The following is a 16,252-nucleotide window of genomic DNA, read 5'->3' on the forward strand; positions in this document are numbered from 1 at the left end:
ACAAAAGCAAGCCATGCCGCGAGCGGTGACAGGCCGTAAACACTCATTATCAGAATGTGACAAACAATGCATGACACAGTACAATAATGCATTTTCAGCTTAGAGTGACGTAAACACCTATAACAAAAAGAACGGCACTTATCAGATCAAAGAAAAATAAGCAATCAATTCATACCAGATGAAGCATATGAAAAAGGAAGGATACCCATATAAATACGGACGGAGCGCTTGACGCATAGCAATGGCTACCTCGTAAAGCTTAACTGCTAAGCTTACGACTCGAACCAAACTACTATAGCTGTACCACCATTCATTCGACCTAAATTATGTCTCATATTACAAATGGACCAACTTTGTTTCGATTTGGAGGTGCGGCCTAAAACTTTTCTCTCCCCTTGAATTTCGAGTCTCAAATTTCAGGTGCGGCTTAGATTCGGGAAATTTTTTTTCCTTGATTTCGAGTCTCATTTTTCATGTGCAGCTTAGATTCGAGTGCAGCTCGGATTCGAGTAAATACGGTAACTCCCATCTGCATAGTTCAGAGCAGCTGGTGGTGGAGGGAAGGATCCAGATGGCATGGTCTGTGAAGCAGCTGTTGAAATTGAGCACGTTACATTTTGCTGCATGTTGTGTCACCACCAATTTAGTTCTTGACCACAGTTGGCTGTGGCCATTCATCCTGAACAGCTCTCTGGTAGTCATACCAACATAAAACTCTGTGCAGTGTTTGCAGCAGAATTGGTATATGACATGGCTGCTTTCACAGGTGGCCCAGCATCTGGTGGGATAGGATAAACCTGTGGCAGGACTGGAGTAGAAAGTGTTTGGTGGGTGGATTGGACTGGTATTGCACATGGGTCTTCCACAGGGATATGATACCCGCCCCAACAAAGGATATGGTTCAGTTGTTCCAGTGCAGACTAGTACTGTGTGACAAGGGGGCACTCCTTTGCCTACTGTCATAGGTTTATCCTACCCCATCAGGGGCCAGGTCACATGTGAAAGCAGCCATGTCATTTACCAGCTCTGCTACAATCATTGCACAGCTTTTCGTATTGGTATGATTACCAACCAGCTGTCCAACAGGATGAACAGCCACCACCAAACTGTGGCTAGGGGCAAAGTAGACCACTCTGTGGCTCAGCATGCAGCTGAACTTAACACACTGGATGTCAATGGCTGCTGCTTTTCCGAACTGCACAGATGGGAGTTATCCTTACAACACATTCTCTGCTCCCGTAATTATCCCTCCCTCAACCTACACTAACATGCTGACCCCACACCTTCCACCAAACAATTTCCACCCCCTCTGTCATATCATCTCCTGCCCATTCTCATAACTCACCCTGTTGATTTGCAGCCCTCTGCAAATGCATCTGCCCATGTCCGCCCACTCCTCTTCTTTTTTTGCTCCTTTTTTCCCCACATACCTGTCCCACAATCTCCTGATGCTGTGTGTGTTGGCAGTCTGGTCCCTGCATACTCCACCAGACAGCATTCATCTCTCTCCCCAACCTTCCCCTTCCTCTTTCCCACCCCTTTCAGTTTGCTGTTTGCATCCCACATGATGTTGGATTCTGCCCAGAGATGATGGAGTTGGGGTCGTGTGTGCATGAAGTGTGCCTGCTTGATTGTGTGTGTGAAAGGTACGTGTATGTGTCTCTTCCTATCTGCAACTTATGTGTCTTATTTACAGTATGTAGCAATCTCTCTTTTACTACAATGTTTGATTTTCTCTTATTTTCCTTGTTAGCCTTGACATATAGTGCTCCAAGATTTTGCAAAGTTTGCATTTTCTTGCATTGTTCATAATATTTCAAAAATTTCTGTCTAATAACACAGTTGCCCATGTCCTCAATGGAACATATATTCTGTCTACTACAGGTTTGGGTAGATACATTATGTGATCAAAAGTATCTGGACACCTGGCTGAAAATGACTTACAAGTTCGTGGCGCCCTCCATAGTTGTTGTTGTTGTGGTCTTCAGTCCTGAGACTGGTTTGATGCAGCTCTCCATGCTACTCTATCCTGTGCAAGCTTCTTCATCTCCTAGTACCTACTGCAACCTACATCCTTCTGAATCTGCTTAGTGTATTGATCTCTTGGTCTCCCTCTACGATTTTTACCCTCCACGCTGCCATCCAATGCTAAATTTGTGATCCCTTGATGCCTCAAAACAGGTCCTACCAACCGATCCCTTCTTCTAGTCAAGTTGTGCCACAAACTTCTCTTCTCCCCAATCCTATTCAATACCTCCTCATTAGTTACGTGATCTACCCACCTTATCTTCAGCATTCTTCTGTAGCACCACATTTCGAAAGCTTCTATTCTCTTCTTGTCCAAACTGGTTATCATCCATGTTTCACTTCCATACATGGCTACACTCCATACAAATACTTTCAGAAACGACTTCCTGACACTTAAATCTATACTCGATGTTAACAAATTTCTCTTCTTCAGAAACGATTTCCGTGCCATTGCCAGTCTACATTTTATATCCTCTCTACTTCGACCATCATAAGTTATTTTACTCCCTAAATAGCAAAACTCCTTTACTACTTTAAGTGTCTCATTTCCTAATATAATCCCCTCAGCATCACCCGATTTAATTTGACTGCATTCCATTATCCTCGTTTTGCTTTTGTTGATGTTCATCTTATATCCTCCTTTCAAGACACTGTCCATTCCGTTCAACTGCTCTTCCAAGTCCTTTGCTGTCTCTGACAGAATTACAATGTCATCAGCGAACCTCAAAGTTTTTACTTCTTCTTCATGAATTTTAATACCTACTCCAAATTTTTCTTTTGTTTCCTTTACTGCTTCCTCAATATACAGATTGAATAACATCGGGGAGAGGCTACAGCCCTGTCTCACTCCTTTCCCAACCACTGCTTCCCTTTCATGCCCCTCGACTCTTATAACTGCCATCTGGTTTCTGTACAAATTGTAAATAACCTTTTGCTCCCTGAATTTTACCCCTGCCACCTTCAGAATTTGAAAGAGAGTATTCCAGTTAATGTTGTCAAAAGCTTTCTCTAAGTCTACAAATGCTAGAAACGTACGTTTGCCTTTTCTTAATCTTTCTTCTAAGATAAGTCGTAAGGTTAGTATTGCCTCACATGTTCCAACATTTCTATGGAATCCAAACTGATCTTCCCCGAGGTCCGCTTCTACCAGTTTTTCCATTCGTCTGTAAAGAATTTGCGTTAGTATTTTGCAGCTGTGACTTATTAAACTGATAGTTCAGTAATTTTCACATCTGTCAACACCTGCTTTCTTTGGGATTGGAATTAATATATTCTTCTTGAAGTCTGTGGGTATTTCGCCTGTCTCATACATCTTGCTCACCAGATGGTAGAGTTTTGTCATGACTGGCTCTCCCAAGGCCATCAGTAGTTCTAATGGAATGTTGTCTACTCCCGGGGCCTTGTTTTGACTCAGGTCTTTCAGTGCTCTGTCAAACTCTTCACGCAGTATCTTATCTCCCATTTCATCTTCATCTACATCCTCTTCCATTTCCATAATATTGTCCTCAAGTACATCGCCCTTGTATAAACCCTCTATATACTCCTTACACCTTTCTGCCTTCCCTTCTTTACTTAGAACTGGGTTGCCATCTGAGCTCTTGATATTCATACAAGTGGTTCTCTTCTCTCCAAAGGTCTCTTTAATTTTCCTGTAGGCAGTATCTATCTTACCCCTAGTGAGACAAGCCTCTACATCCTTACATTTGTCCTCTAGCCATCCCTGCTTAGCCACTTTGCAATTCCTGTCGATCTCATTTTTGAGACGTTTGTATTCCTTTTTGCCTGCTTCATTTACTGCATTTTTATATTTTCTCCCTTCATTAATTAAATTCAATATTTCTTCTGTTACCCGAAGATTTCTATTAGCCCTCGTCTGTTTACCTACTTGATCCTCTGCTGCCTTCACTACTTCATCCCTCAAAGCTACCCACTCTCCTTCTACTGTAGTTCTTTCCCCCATTCCTGTCAATTGTTCCCTTATGCTCTCCCTGAAACACTCTACAACCTCTGGTTCTTTCAGTTTATCCAGGTCCCATCTCCTTAAATTCCCACCTTTTTGCAGTTTCTTCAGTTTCAATCTACAGTTCATAACCAATAGATTGTGGTCAGAATCCACATCTGCCCCTGGAAATGTCTTACAATTTAAAACCTGGTTCCTAAATCTCTGTCTTACCATTATATAATCTATCTGATACCTTTTAGTATCTCCAGGATTCTTCCAGGTATACAACCTTCTTTTATGATTCTTGAACCAAGTGTTAGCTATGATTAAGTTATGCTCTGTGCAAAATTCTACAAGGCGGCTTCCTCTTTCATTTCTTCCCCCCAATCCATATTCACCTACTATGTTTCCTTCTCTCCCTTTTCCTACTGACGAATTCCAGTCACCCATGACTATTAAATTTTCGTCTCCCTTCACTACCTGAATAATTTCTTTTATCTCATCATACATTTCATCAATTTCTTCATCATCTGCAGAGCTAGTTGGCATATAAACTTGTACTACTGTAGTAGGCGTGGGCTTCGTGTCTATCTTGGCCACAATAATACATTCACTATGCTGTTTGTAGTAGCTTAACCGCACTCCTATTTTTTTATTCATTATTAAACCTACTCCTGCATTACCCCTATTTGATTTTGTATTTATAACCCTGTAATCACCTGACCAAAAGTCTTGTTCCTCCTGCCACCGAACTTCACTAATTCCCACTATATCTAACTTTAACCTATCCATTTCCCTTTTTAAATTTTCTAACCTACCTGCCTGATTAAGGGATCTGACATTCCACGCTCTGATCTGTAGAATGCCAGTTTTCTTTCTCCTGATAACGACGTCCTCTTGAGTAGTCCCCGCCCGGAGATCCGAATGGAGGACTATTTTACCTCCGGAATATTTTACCCAAGAGGACGCCATCATCATTTAATCATACAGTAAAGCTGCATGTCCTCGGGAAAAATTACGGCTGTAGTTTCCCCTTGCTTTCAGCCGTTTGCAGTACCAGCACAGCAAGGCCGTTTTGGTTAATGTTGCAAGGCCAGATCAGTCAATCATCCAGACTGTTGCCCCTGCAACTACTGAAAAGGCTGCTGCCCCTCTTCAGGAACCACATGTTTGTCTGGCCTCTCAACAGATAACCCTCCGTTGTGGTTGCACCTACAGTACGGCCATCTGTATCGCTGATGCACGCAAGCCTCCCCACCAACGGCAAGGTCCATGGTTCATGGGGGGAGGCCCTCCATAGGTAATCCTGGAATTCAGTATGGGATTGGCCCACCCTTAGCCTTGATGACAGCTTCCACTATCACAAGCATATGGGGGTTCAATTAGTTGCTGAAAGGTTTCTTGGGGAATGGCAGCCCATTCTTCATGGAGTGCTGCACTGAGGAGAGGTATCGTTGTCAGTCGGTGAGACCTGGCACGAAGTCAGCTTTCCAAAACATATAGGATTCAGGTCAGGACTCTATGCAGGCCAGTCCATTACAGGGATGTTATTGTTGTGTAACCACTCCACCACAGGCCATGCATTATGAACAGGTGCTCGATTCTGTTGAAAGATGCAATTGCCATCCCCGAATTGCTCTTCAACAGTGGGAAGCAAGAAGGTGCTTAAAACATCAGTGTAGGCCTGTGCTGTGATAGTGCCATGCAAAACAACAAGGGATGCAAGCCCCCTCCTGAAAAACACGACCACACCATAACACCACAGATCCCAAATTTTACTGTTGGCACTACATACGCTGGCAGATGATGTTCACTGAGCATTCGCCATACCCACACCTTGCCATCGGATCGCCATATTGTGTACCATGATTTGTCACTCCACACAACATTTTTCTACTGTTCAGTCATCCAATGTTTACGCTCCTTACACTAAGTAAGGTGCCGTTTGTTATTTACTGGTTTGATGTGTGGCTTATGAGCAGCAGCTCAACCATGATTCAAATGGTTCAAAGCACTATGGGACTTAACATCTGAGGTCATCATTCCCCTAGACTTACAACTATTTAAACCTAACTAACCTAAACACATCACACACATCCATGACCGAGGCAGGATTCGAACCTGCAACCATAGCAGCAGTGCGGTTCCGGACTGAAGCGCCTACAACCATTCGGCCGCAGCGGCTGGTGCTCATCCATGAAATCCAAGTTTTCTCAACTTCCACCTAACTGTTGTAGTACTTGCAGTGGATCGTGATGCAGTTTGGTATGCCTGTGTGATGGTCTGGATAGATGTCTGCCTATTACACATTAGGACCTTCTTCAACTGTCGGCAGCCTCTGTCAGGTAACAGACGAGGTCAGCCTGTACACTTTTGTGCTTTACATGTCCCTTCACATTTCCACTACACTATCACATTGGAAACAGTAGACCTAGGGATGATTAGGAGTGTGCAAATCTTGTTTACAGACATATGACAAAAGTGATACCCAATCACCTGACCACGTTCGAAGTCCGTGAGCTCTGCGGAGCGCCCCATTCTGCTCTCTCATGATGTCTAATGACTATTGAGGTTGCTGATATGGAGTACCTGGCAATAGGTGGCAGAATGTACCTAATATGAAAAACGTATGTTTTTGGGAGTGTCCAGATACTCTTGATCACATAGTGTATTTGAAAACCACTGCACTTAGTTGGTATCACACCATCAACTTAACTCAGTTTCAATATTTTTCTTTTATGTTTCACCACCTTCTTTGCTGGCACTGTCACGTTGTCAATAAATGTAATGACATTAACAACACGCCATATCACCTACTAGTGAAAGCATTTTCCACAATCGTTTTCTATGATTTAACTGTGAGGTTACAACGCACACTACTTTGAATTGGAAGGTGGCTATATCTATTTTCATAACCAAATTATTTCATGCTTCAGTTGGGTCTGTGGTTTGCTTTGTCCAGTGATATTTTCCAAAAGCTTTTAGTAGATAATATTTTGAATCATTAGGGATTATGTTGTACTATTCAGGAAGTACATACTATAATCAACTAAAATCTTAAGTACAAAAGTTTCTCTAGACACTGAATCTAAAATAACCTCTACTACAACAATATTATGAAACACATAGTTGCGACTCAACACACTCAGCAGCTAGAGACTGCAGTAATGTGTGTGTGAGTTGCATTTTGGTGTGTGTGTGTGTGTGTGTGTGTGTGTGTGTGTGTGTATGTGTGTGTGTGTGTGTGTGTTTGTGTGTGTTTTCTATCTCTGACAAAGGCCTTGTTGGCTGCAAACTCATTTTCTTACTGACTTTTGGTGTGCCTATCGGAGGCTCACCATCTTCACTATATGGAGAATAATACCAATGGGCCAGCAGGTGGATTTTATTAGCTTTGCTGTCTTTTACAAGAGCCTGGAAACTATTTCTGCAGTCAGCTAGAAAGTGATGGAGAACATAGTGACCATAATTTCCAGTGTGCAAGTCCACATTCTTCTTGTGCTCACTGAAAGAAATGTTTCTATTTCCTATTTACGTAGTAGGCTCAGGAACTATGACTATGAACAAAAGTTTTGATTTCTGATTCATATATTCAGTAAAAGTTCACATACGCAAACTTCGTAATATTCCTGATAATAATAATGTCCCTATCATAAACAGCACTATGGGTAGGTCAGGGGAGACTTCTTAGTTCCAATCAAAATGGTTTTCACCCTGACTTCTAATCATCAAAGTTAGTTGTTCACCACAGAAGTGGAAAATAACCCCACCACTTGCTATGTAGTTTTTTGAATATTGTGGGCAGCACACAGACAGTAAAATATAAGTGATCCATGATGGTGTACAACTCTCACATTAGTGTTACTGTTTCCTCCTGGTGAGCACCAGTTTTCTCATAGATGGGACTTAGTTTCCCTCACATGGCCAGTTGTGTTCATTTGATACAGTATCAGATAGAGTAGCATTCTGCTCTCCATCTTGTCTCAATGTCACATTATGTACATTTCTGCTTTCGTTATAATAATTATTGATAAAGCGTGGTTGCTGTCCCCTTCTTCCTCTACCATTACTATGACCAAAATAATTACATTTTGTATTCTGGACCTCCATACCTCTAACATTCATGTTCCCATTATCATTATTGCTGTTGTTTACATGATTATTAGAAGACCTATTATTATGTTGCAGCTACTTCTCAGCAGCTGCTGTTCTTTCAACTCTCTCCAGATATTCAGTAAAGCTATCCATATTATCTCTACGTGTGGAAATGGTGCTTTCTGCCAATATCAAGGCAGTTTATCATCTAGTCCCATGATAATCTTATCTGGTTTCATCTTTTCTGTCAGGCATGGGTGAGCCTGCACCGTAGCTTGCAGGTAGCTCGCAGGTCCACACAGCTCCCTGATGATGCACTGTCTTCTTATAACATCAGTGCTGGTGGTAATCAGGATCTAGTGTCATCTTCTTCCCTCCTTCCATCACAATCAAGGTTACTGTGACTAATATTCACAGTTTAGTTTCCACACTCACAAGCAAATCTTAGCACTGTTCTCACACAGGTTTTGGCATTGGCATATTTCACTTCAGTATCCTGTTAGTATCTACCAAGTTTGCTGTTTTGTTCTGATCACTATAAGTGTTCAATTTCCCAACCAGTGCACCATATGTGGGGCGGCAGATGGATTTTATTAGCTTTGCCATCTTTTACGAAAGCCAGAAAGCTATTTTTGCAGTCAACCAGAAAGAAACGGAGAACATACTGACCATAATTTCCATTCTGCAAGTCCACTTTCCTCTTGTGCTCACTTCCTATTTACTCAATGGGACCAAGTAGTATGACTATAATTAAAAGTTTTGAATTCGAACTGATTCATACATTCAGTAAAAGTTCACATGCACAAACATAGCAATATTCCTGATAATAACAAAGTAATAATAATAATAATAATAATGTCCCTGTCATAAACAGCACTATGAGCAGTTTAGAGGGGACCTCTATGGTAAGTTTCAATTAAAATAGTCTTTCACCCTGACTTCTAATCATCAAAGTTAATTGCTCGCCACAAAGTTGGAAAATAATCTCACCACTTACCATGCGGTAACATGCAGTAAAGTCACCATTACAGGTGGTACACAAACAGTTACTTCTGCAAAATCTAAGCAATCCAGGACAGGGTACAGTCCTCATGAGTTCACTTGCTATTATAGTCCAATCCATGAATGATAGCAGCTCACACATGTTGAGGCATGGACAGGAATGGCATTGTTGGTGATTGCAAGCGACAGTTGCGGTACGCACATGCACATGCTTTCCACTTGAAGGAAGTGTATATCCTGCAAATTATGTCTCTTCCTTGCTTATGCAGAATTTATTGTTTACCACCACCGTCAGCAATAACAACTCACAACAAATGAAATATAAATTCACTAAACAACTTGCAACAATCATGTTTAATGCTCGCATTAGCTACAGCATTCAGAGCAGAGCACTCAGAACACTACTGAATGCTCATGGCTGTCAGAATAAGTCTAAACTCGACTGCCACTGTTCGTGACTCCAACTATAATACCAAAAAACACGTGTTTGGTAGCAGCCTGGCTGTGATGTCATTTGAGGCAGTATGTATGCTGGCATTTGACTGATGCGGACAGATTGATAGCTCAGAGCGAAGTGTGTTCTCTCTGCCTCTCTGGCCGTATTTATATATGGGCACAGTGGACAGCCTAACAGAACAGCCGCTGTCAACTGCTCTAAGCCCAGGTAGTAGCATCTAAATGGCCACTTTCTCAGACACGTATTGTTTAATAACTCTGTTGTGTATCAATTTACAATCTTCATAATTTTTGTGTAATTGGAGTTAAGTTAGCTTTAGTTACAGAAAAACATTTAGCTCAACTGTATTTAAACTTTGCCAGCTGTAATGTTTAGAACAGAACTGACAGTAGAACATGACCTCTGAACTACTTCTTTAAGAGTCCTCGTATTGATTGTTATTTACATTAAGGTCTTGAAATTTGGTACAACTTTATGATTCATTGAATGTAATCAAGTGCTGTAATTAGAACTTTCTATGATTAATACAGATATATTTAATCTATTATGAACAAGGACATTTTTGTTCCAAATTTAGTTTTTAGTAAATTACCTGAAGACTATTAGACATAGCTTAATGGAGTAACATAGTTAATGTTTTCATATCAAACTGATTTTTTACGAATTTTCTTATTAATGAGCCTAATATTTAGCACCTTCAATTTTTCTTAAAAACACCAGTTTTGACCAAAATATTGCTCTGATCCAGTTGAGACTTGCCACAGTTCATTGTGACATACATTAGCACATTCTGACCAATTTTTAGCTTTCTAGCTGCATTATTTAGTGCAACTGATTATTTTCTTAAAACAATGTATTAAGTGAAACATATTCATCTGATCACCCTGAGATTTAACAATTTTAACATTAATATGCTGAAGTATATACTGACAAAGTTTGGAAAAGCTATTTCCATTTTTAATTACATACTTAGATTATGGCACAATGTTTTGTACGCTGTGCACAGGCATGTTACGATGACGTGACAGTAGTAGTAGTAGTGAACTGGGGTAAGTCCCAGTACACTCACTCACCTCTGTACCTTTCAAATGACATAGCTCTTGTTTTGCCACACAACTATACTTTTCATAATATTGTTACATTCCATCCTGGATTTTCCATCGTTGAATAACCCCTAATACAGTGTGATATGCAGCCTCTCAGAGTGTATGCCTTTGTAAAAGGATACCACTTAGTTATAATCCTGAAGTTGTACATTATAGTAACACATTTCCATGTGCCATATCCATCCTGCCTCATGTTACATTTTGGGATCATGATTATAATTTCTGTGCAAGTACCTAACAGAAAGCTAAAGAAAAGTAAGCTGTAGACAAAGCATTTTTGTCATTTGTTGTTGAAGAAAGTCACAATATCACCTGTTTCTTTTTGAATGTCACAAAATACAACATTTACATGGGATTATTCATATTGTAAAATCATTGGAAAATGGATGCTTATTGCTTTACAGATAGAGCGAGAGACTGGTATCAGAATGCTTATGGTTGGCATTAATGAATGTCTCCAGGAGAATCATAAATGCAAAGAAAGTTGTTCAAATGTTGTGAGAATTGGTGAGTTGCCACACTTGGTAGATGCCAACAGAACAGCTTTTGTTGGAATTGATATGCAAGTTGTAGCAGAATGTGGATGTGAAGCACAAAATTTTAAGAAACCTGAAACCTGTATCTGTTATAATGGAGGCACATGTATCTGGAAAGGAAACAGCATAAGGTAATTACATAATGTGCTTATGTGTCATTGTTAAAACTTTTTATTTGGAAATTTCAATAAGCAGTCAAACAAGGATGAGTATTGCTGCCTGAACTGATTATTCAATCTGTTACTTTACAATTTTACAGTTATTCTTTCCACATATGATCACTGAGTTTTTACTGATATATACAATGACTGTTAAAAAAGTATATGGCTTTTATTTATAAACTCAATCTTTATTGAGAAACAATTGTTTGATGCAAGTCACCTCCAAAGTAATTCCCTTCAGCTTCTATACACCTCTCCCAATGCTGCTGCAACTGACAGAAGCATTGCTGGAAAATCTCTTTTGGTATGGTGCACAGTTGCTCCATCAAATTCTGCATAATATCGCCCCTGTTCTGGAATCTGTTCCCTTTTTCAGTTTAGGGAAAAGTGAGAAGTCACTTGGTGCTAGGCCATGAGAACAGAGAAGCTGACAAATCACAACCATATTGTGTTTGGCCAAAAAATTCCGAATTAGCCAACTGCCCACTGGCCACAAATCTGGCATTTTGCCTCTCACTGCTTCATCAACGTGACACAGCAACTCTTGGTAGAACGTCTTATTGACACTAGCACCTTCTGGGGTTTACTCGTCATAGACCACACCACTAGAGTTAAAAAAGATGTTCAGCATGACTTTCACATTGTTGTGTACTTGTCTCACTTTTTTTGGGTCTTGTGATGATGGATGCAGTTTTGCAATGACCTGAACTTTGTTTCTGGGTCGTATCCATAAACCTAGGACTCATCACCAGTGATCACTGTGTTAAGAAAGCTTGGATTGCTGTCCACACTATCCAGTATGTCCTGTGTGATGTCTGAATGAAGTTGCTTCTGCTCAGTTGTTAGCAACTTGGGCATAAATTTTTCTGAGATCCTCCTGAGGTCCATACATTCCATAAAATGGGATGAACAGATCCAATACTAATGTTAATCTCATCTGCAAATTCTCTGATCATGATTTGTCTATCCTTCATCACCAGGTTCTTTATGTGATCAGTAAAATCATTCTTTGCAGATGTTGAGGGCCCACCTGAATGTGTTTTATTGCTCACTGATGAGCGGCTGTCTTTGAAGTGGCAGTACCACTCCTTTACATGTGTGACACAGATTGCTTCAACCCCAAGCTCTTGTTGAGTCTTGTGGACTGTTTCAACTTGAAAATTGCCAAGCTTAAAACAAAATTCCACAACACAAAATCCAGAAAATGCCATTTGCACATGTTCACCTGCCAACAGCTAGCCAGCAACGTTGTTTCTGCTGTTGTGAAAAAAAATCAGGCATGTGCACTATGTGGTAGTTTTTAAGAAGGGAGGCTGGGGTCAATTCAGGAAACATCTCTAGAATTTCTTGCTGTTTTTGGTACAATCTCTGTGTCTACCTAGCACAGTTTATATGCCAACTAGCTCTGCAGATGATGAAGAAATAGATGAAACGTATGATGAGATAAAAGAAATTATTCAGGTAGTGAAGGGAGACGAAAATTTAATAGTCATGGGTGACTGGAATTCGAGAGTAGGAAAAGGGAGAGAAGGAAGCATAGTAGGTGGATAGGGATTGGGGGTAAGAAATGAAAGAGGAAGCCATCTAGTAGAATTTTGCTCAGAGCATAACTTAATCATAGCTAACAGTTGGTTCAAGAATCATAAAAGAAGGTTGTATACATGGAAGAATCCTGGAGATACTAGAAGGTATCAGATAGATTATATAATGGTAAGACAGAGATTTAGGGACCAGGTTTTAAGTTGTAAGAAATTTCCAGGGGCAGATGTGGACTCTGACCACAATCTAATGGTTATGAACTGTAGATTAAAACTTAAGAAACTGCAAAAAGCTGGGAACTTGAGGAGATGGGACCTGGATAAACTGAAAGAACCAGAGGTTGTACAGAGTTTCAGGGAGAGCATAAGGGAACAATTGACAGGAATGGGGGAAAGAACTACAGTAGAAGAAGAATGGGTAGCTTTGAGGGATGAAGTAGTGAAGGCAGCAGAGGATCAAGTAGGTAAAAAGACGAGGGCTAGTAGAAATCCTTGGGTAACAGAAGAAATATTGAATTTAACTGATGAAAGGAGAAAATATAAAAATATAGTGAACGAAGCAGGCAAAAAGGAATACAGACATCTCAAAAATGAGACAGGAAGTGCAAAATGGCTAAGCAGGGATGGCTAGAGGACAAAGGTAAGGATGTAGATGCTTATCTCACTAGGGGTAAGACAGATACTGCCTACAGGAAAATTAAAGAGACCTTTGGAGAAAGGAGAGCCACTTGTATGAGTATCAAGAGCTCAGATGGAAACCCAGTTCTAAGCAAAGAAGGGAAAGCAGGAAGGTGGAAGGAGTATATAGAGGGTCTATACAAGGGCGATGTACTTGAGAACAATATTATGGAAATGGAAGAGGATGTAGATGAAGATGAAATGGGAGATACGGTACTGCATGAAGAGTTTGACAGAGCACTGAAAGACCTGAGTCGAAACAAGGCCCCGGGAGTAGACAACATTCCATTGGAACTACTGACGGCCTTGGGAGAGCCAGTCCTGACGAAACTCTACCATCTGGTGAGCAGGATGTATGAGACAGGTGAAATACCCTCAGACTTCGAGAAGAATATAATAATTCCAATCCCAAAGCAAGCAGGTGTTGACAGATGTAAAAATTAACAAACTATCAGTTTAATAAGTCACAGCTGCAAAATACTAACGAGAATTCTTTTCAGACGATTGGAAAAACTGGTAGAAGCGGACCTCGGGGAAGATCAGTTTGGATTCCGTAGAAATGTTGGAACACAGGAGGCAATACTGACCCTACAACTTATCTTAGATAATAGATTAAGTAAAGGCAAACGTACATTTCTAGCATTTGTAGACTTAGAGAAAGCTTTTGACAATGTTGACTGGAATACTCTCTTTCAAATTCTAAAGGTGGCAGGGGTAAAATACAGGGAGCGAAAAGCTATTTACAATTTGTACAGAAACCAGATGGCAGTTATAAGAGTCGAAGGGCATGAAAGGGAAGCAGCAGTTGGGAAGGGAGTGAGACAGGGTTGTAGCCTCTCCCCGATGTTATTCAATCTGTATATTGAGCAAGCAGCAAAGGAAACAAAAGAAAAATTCGTAGTAGGAATTTAAATCCATGGAGAAGAAATAAAAACTTCGAGGTTCGCTGATGACATTGTAACTCTGTCAGAGACAGCAAAGGACTTGGAAGAGCAGTTGAACGGAATGGACAGTGTCTTGAAAGGAGGATGTAAGATGAACACCAACAAAAGCAAAACGAGGATAATGGAATGTTGTCGAATTAAGTCGGGTGATGCTGAGGGAATTAGATTAGAAAATGAGGCATTTAAAGTAGTAAAGGGGTTTTGCTATTTTGGGAGCAAAATAACTGATGATGGTCGAAGTAGAGAGGCTATAAAATGTAGGCTGACAATGGCAAGGAAAGAGTTTCTGAAGAAAAATTTGTTAACATCAAGTATAGATATAAGTGTCAGGAAGTCGTTTCTGAAAGTATTTGTATGGAGTGTAGCCATGTATGGAAGTGAAACATGGATGATAAGTAGTTTGGACAAGAAGAGAATAGAAGCTTTCGAAATGTGGTGCTACAGAAGAATGCTGAAGATTAGATGGGTAGATCACATAACTAATGAGGAGGTATTGAATAGAATTGGGGAGAAGAGGAGTTTGTGGCACAACTTGATAGGAAGAAGGGACCGGTTGGTAGGACATGTTCTGAGACATCAAGGGATCACCAATTTAGCACTGTAGGGCAGCGTGGAGGTTATAAATAGTAGAGGGAGACCAAGAGATGAATACACTAAGCAGATTCAGAAGGATGTAGGTTGCAGTAAGTACTGGGAGATCAAGAAGCTTCCACAGGATAGAGCAGCATGGAGAGCTGCATCAAACCAGTCTCAGGACTGAAGACCACAAGAACAACAACAACAACCTAGCACAGACCTCAGAAGGATAGGGGGGGAGTGTGAATATGACATTCGAGGCATCTTTACCTTGGCTGTTGGATGTACTGGTTGTAATCAATGATAAACTGAGACTGATTTCAGGGGGATTTCAGTGCCAAAGTATGTGCAGCATGTACAGTTCCCATCTACGTAATTCAGATAAGCTGATGAAAGAGGGAGGGGAGGTCGAATCTAAATGGCAAAGGCTGTAAAGTAGCAGGTAAAGTGATCTATAAGTTCCACAATTGCATTGCCAACTACTTCCATGGCCATAGCATATTCATGGCCTTTCATCTGGTAGGGCAATTAGTTGTTAGTCGTGTCCACAGAGAAGGCTGTTCAGTAATAGTAGCAAGGGTGGCTTTCATGTCCAAGCATTGAGCAGAATAAGATATGCTTGTGGTACAATGCTCAATCCATATACTCTATCACAGAAGTAATCTGAAATGAAAATATTCAATAATAGTAAAATATTTAAGCATTTGGAAATACACAGTCACTTTGCAAATCAGTTTAATAGGATTAATGACCCATGTAAAACCTTGATAACAAGGGATCAGACAGTGACTGGATTGCTTCCCACTGATTCATGATTAACTAATCAGCTTAATCATAAACATCAGTAATTGTAGTCAATACTAAGATGTGGTAATGATAATTGTTAATACTTTTATATAACAGTGAATTATTGCGCTAATGTCTACAATCACAAACTAGTAAAACCTTACAAAACTACATTTCTAGTAAACACACACATTTATTACCTAGTTTGTCATCAGTAAGCATATATGAAAGCTAATTATAAGTTCTTGTAAATCAAATAAATGGCACATTAACAAAAGAACCATTATGTTTCAAACAGAAATGCTACACAGTAAAAGACCTTTCTTCATATGAAACTTCTATGAAACAATGATCTCATTGAACATTAGTGCCATAAGAAGTTCTCTCAGCAGTCCAAACAAGT

The 16,252-nt window shown here is 40.3% G+C and overlaps 1 protein-coding gene across 1 annotated transcript in view; it reads left to right on the plus strand.

Annotated features, from left to right (window-relative positions):
- LOC126195460 (neural-cadherin-like) overlaps positions 1–16,252 on the plus strand; it is a 368,993-nt gene that overhangs the window by 294,213 nt on the left and 58,528 nt on the right. Inside the window, exon 15 of the mRNA XM_049934087.1 lies at positions 11,035–11,297. Within this exon, the coding sequence (XP_049790044.1) occupies positions 11,035–11,297 (263 nt within the window). The remainder of the gene's footprint in view (positions 1–11,034; positions 11,298–16,252) is intronic.

This window comes from Schistocerca nitens, chromosome 7 (genome assembly GCF_023898315.1).
Source record: "Schistocerca nitens isolate TAMUIC-IGC-003100 chromosome 7, iqSchNite1.1, whole genome shotgun sequence".
Lineage (NCBI taxonomy): Eukaryota > Metazoa > Arthropoda > Insecta > Orthoptera > Acrididae > Schistocerca > Schistocerca nitens.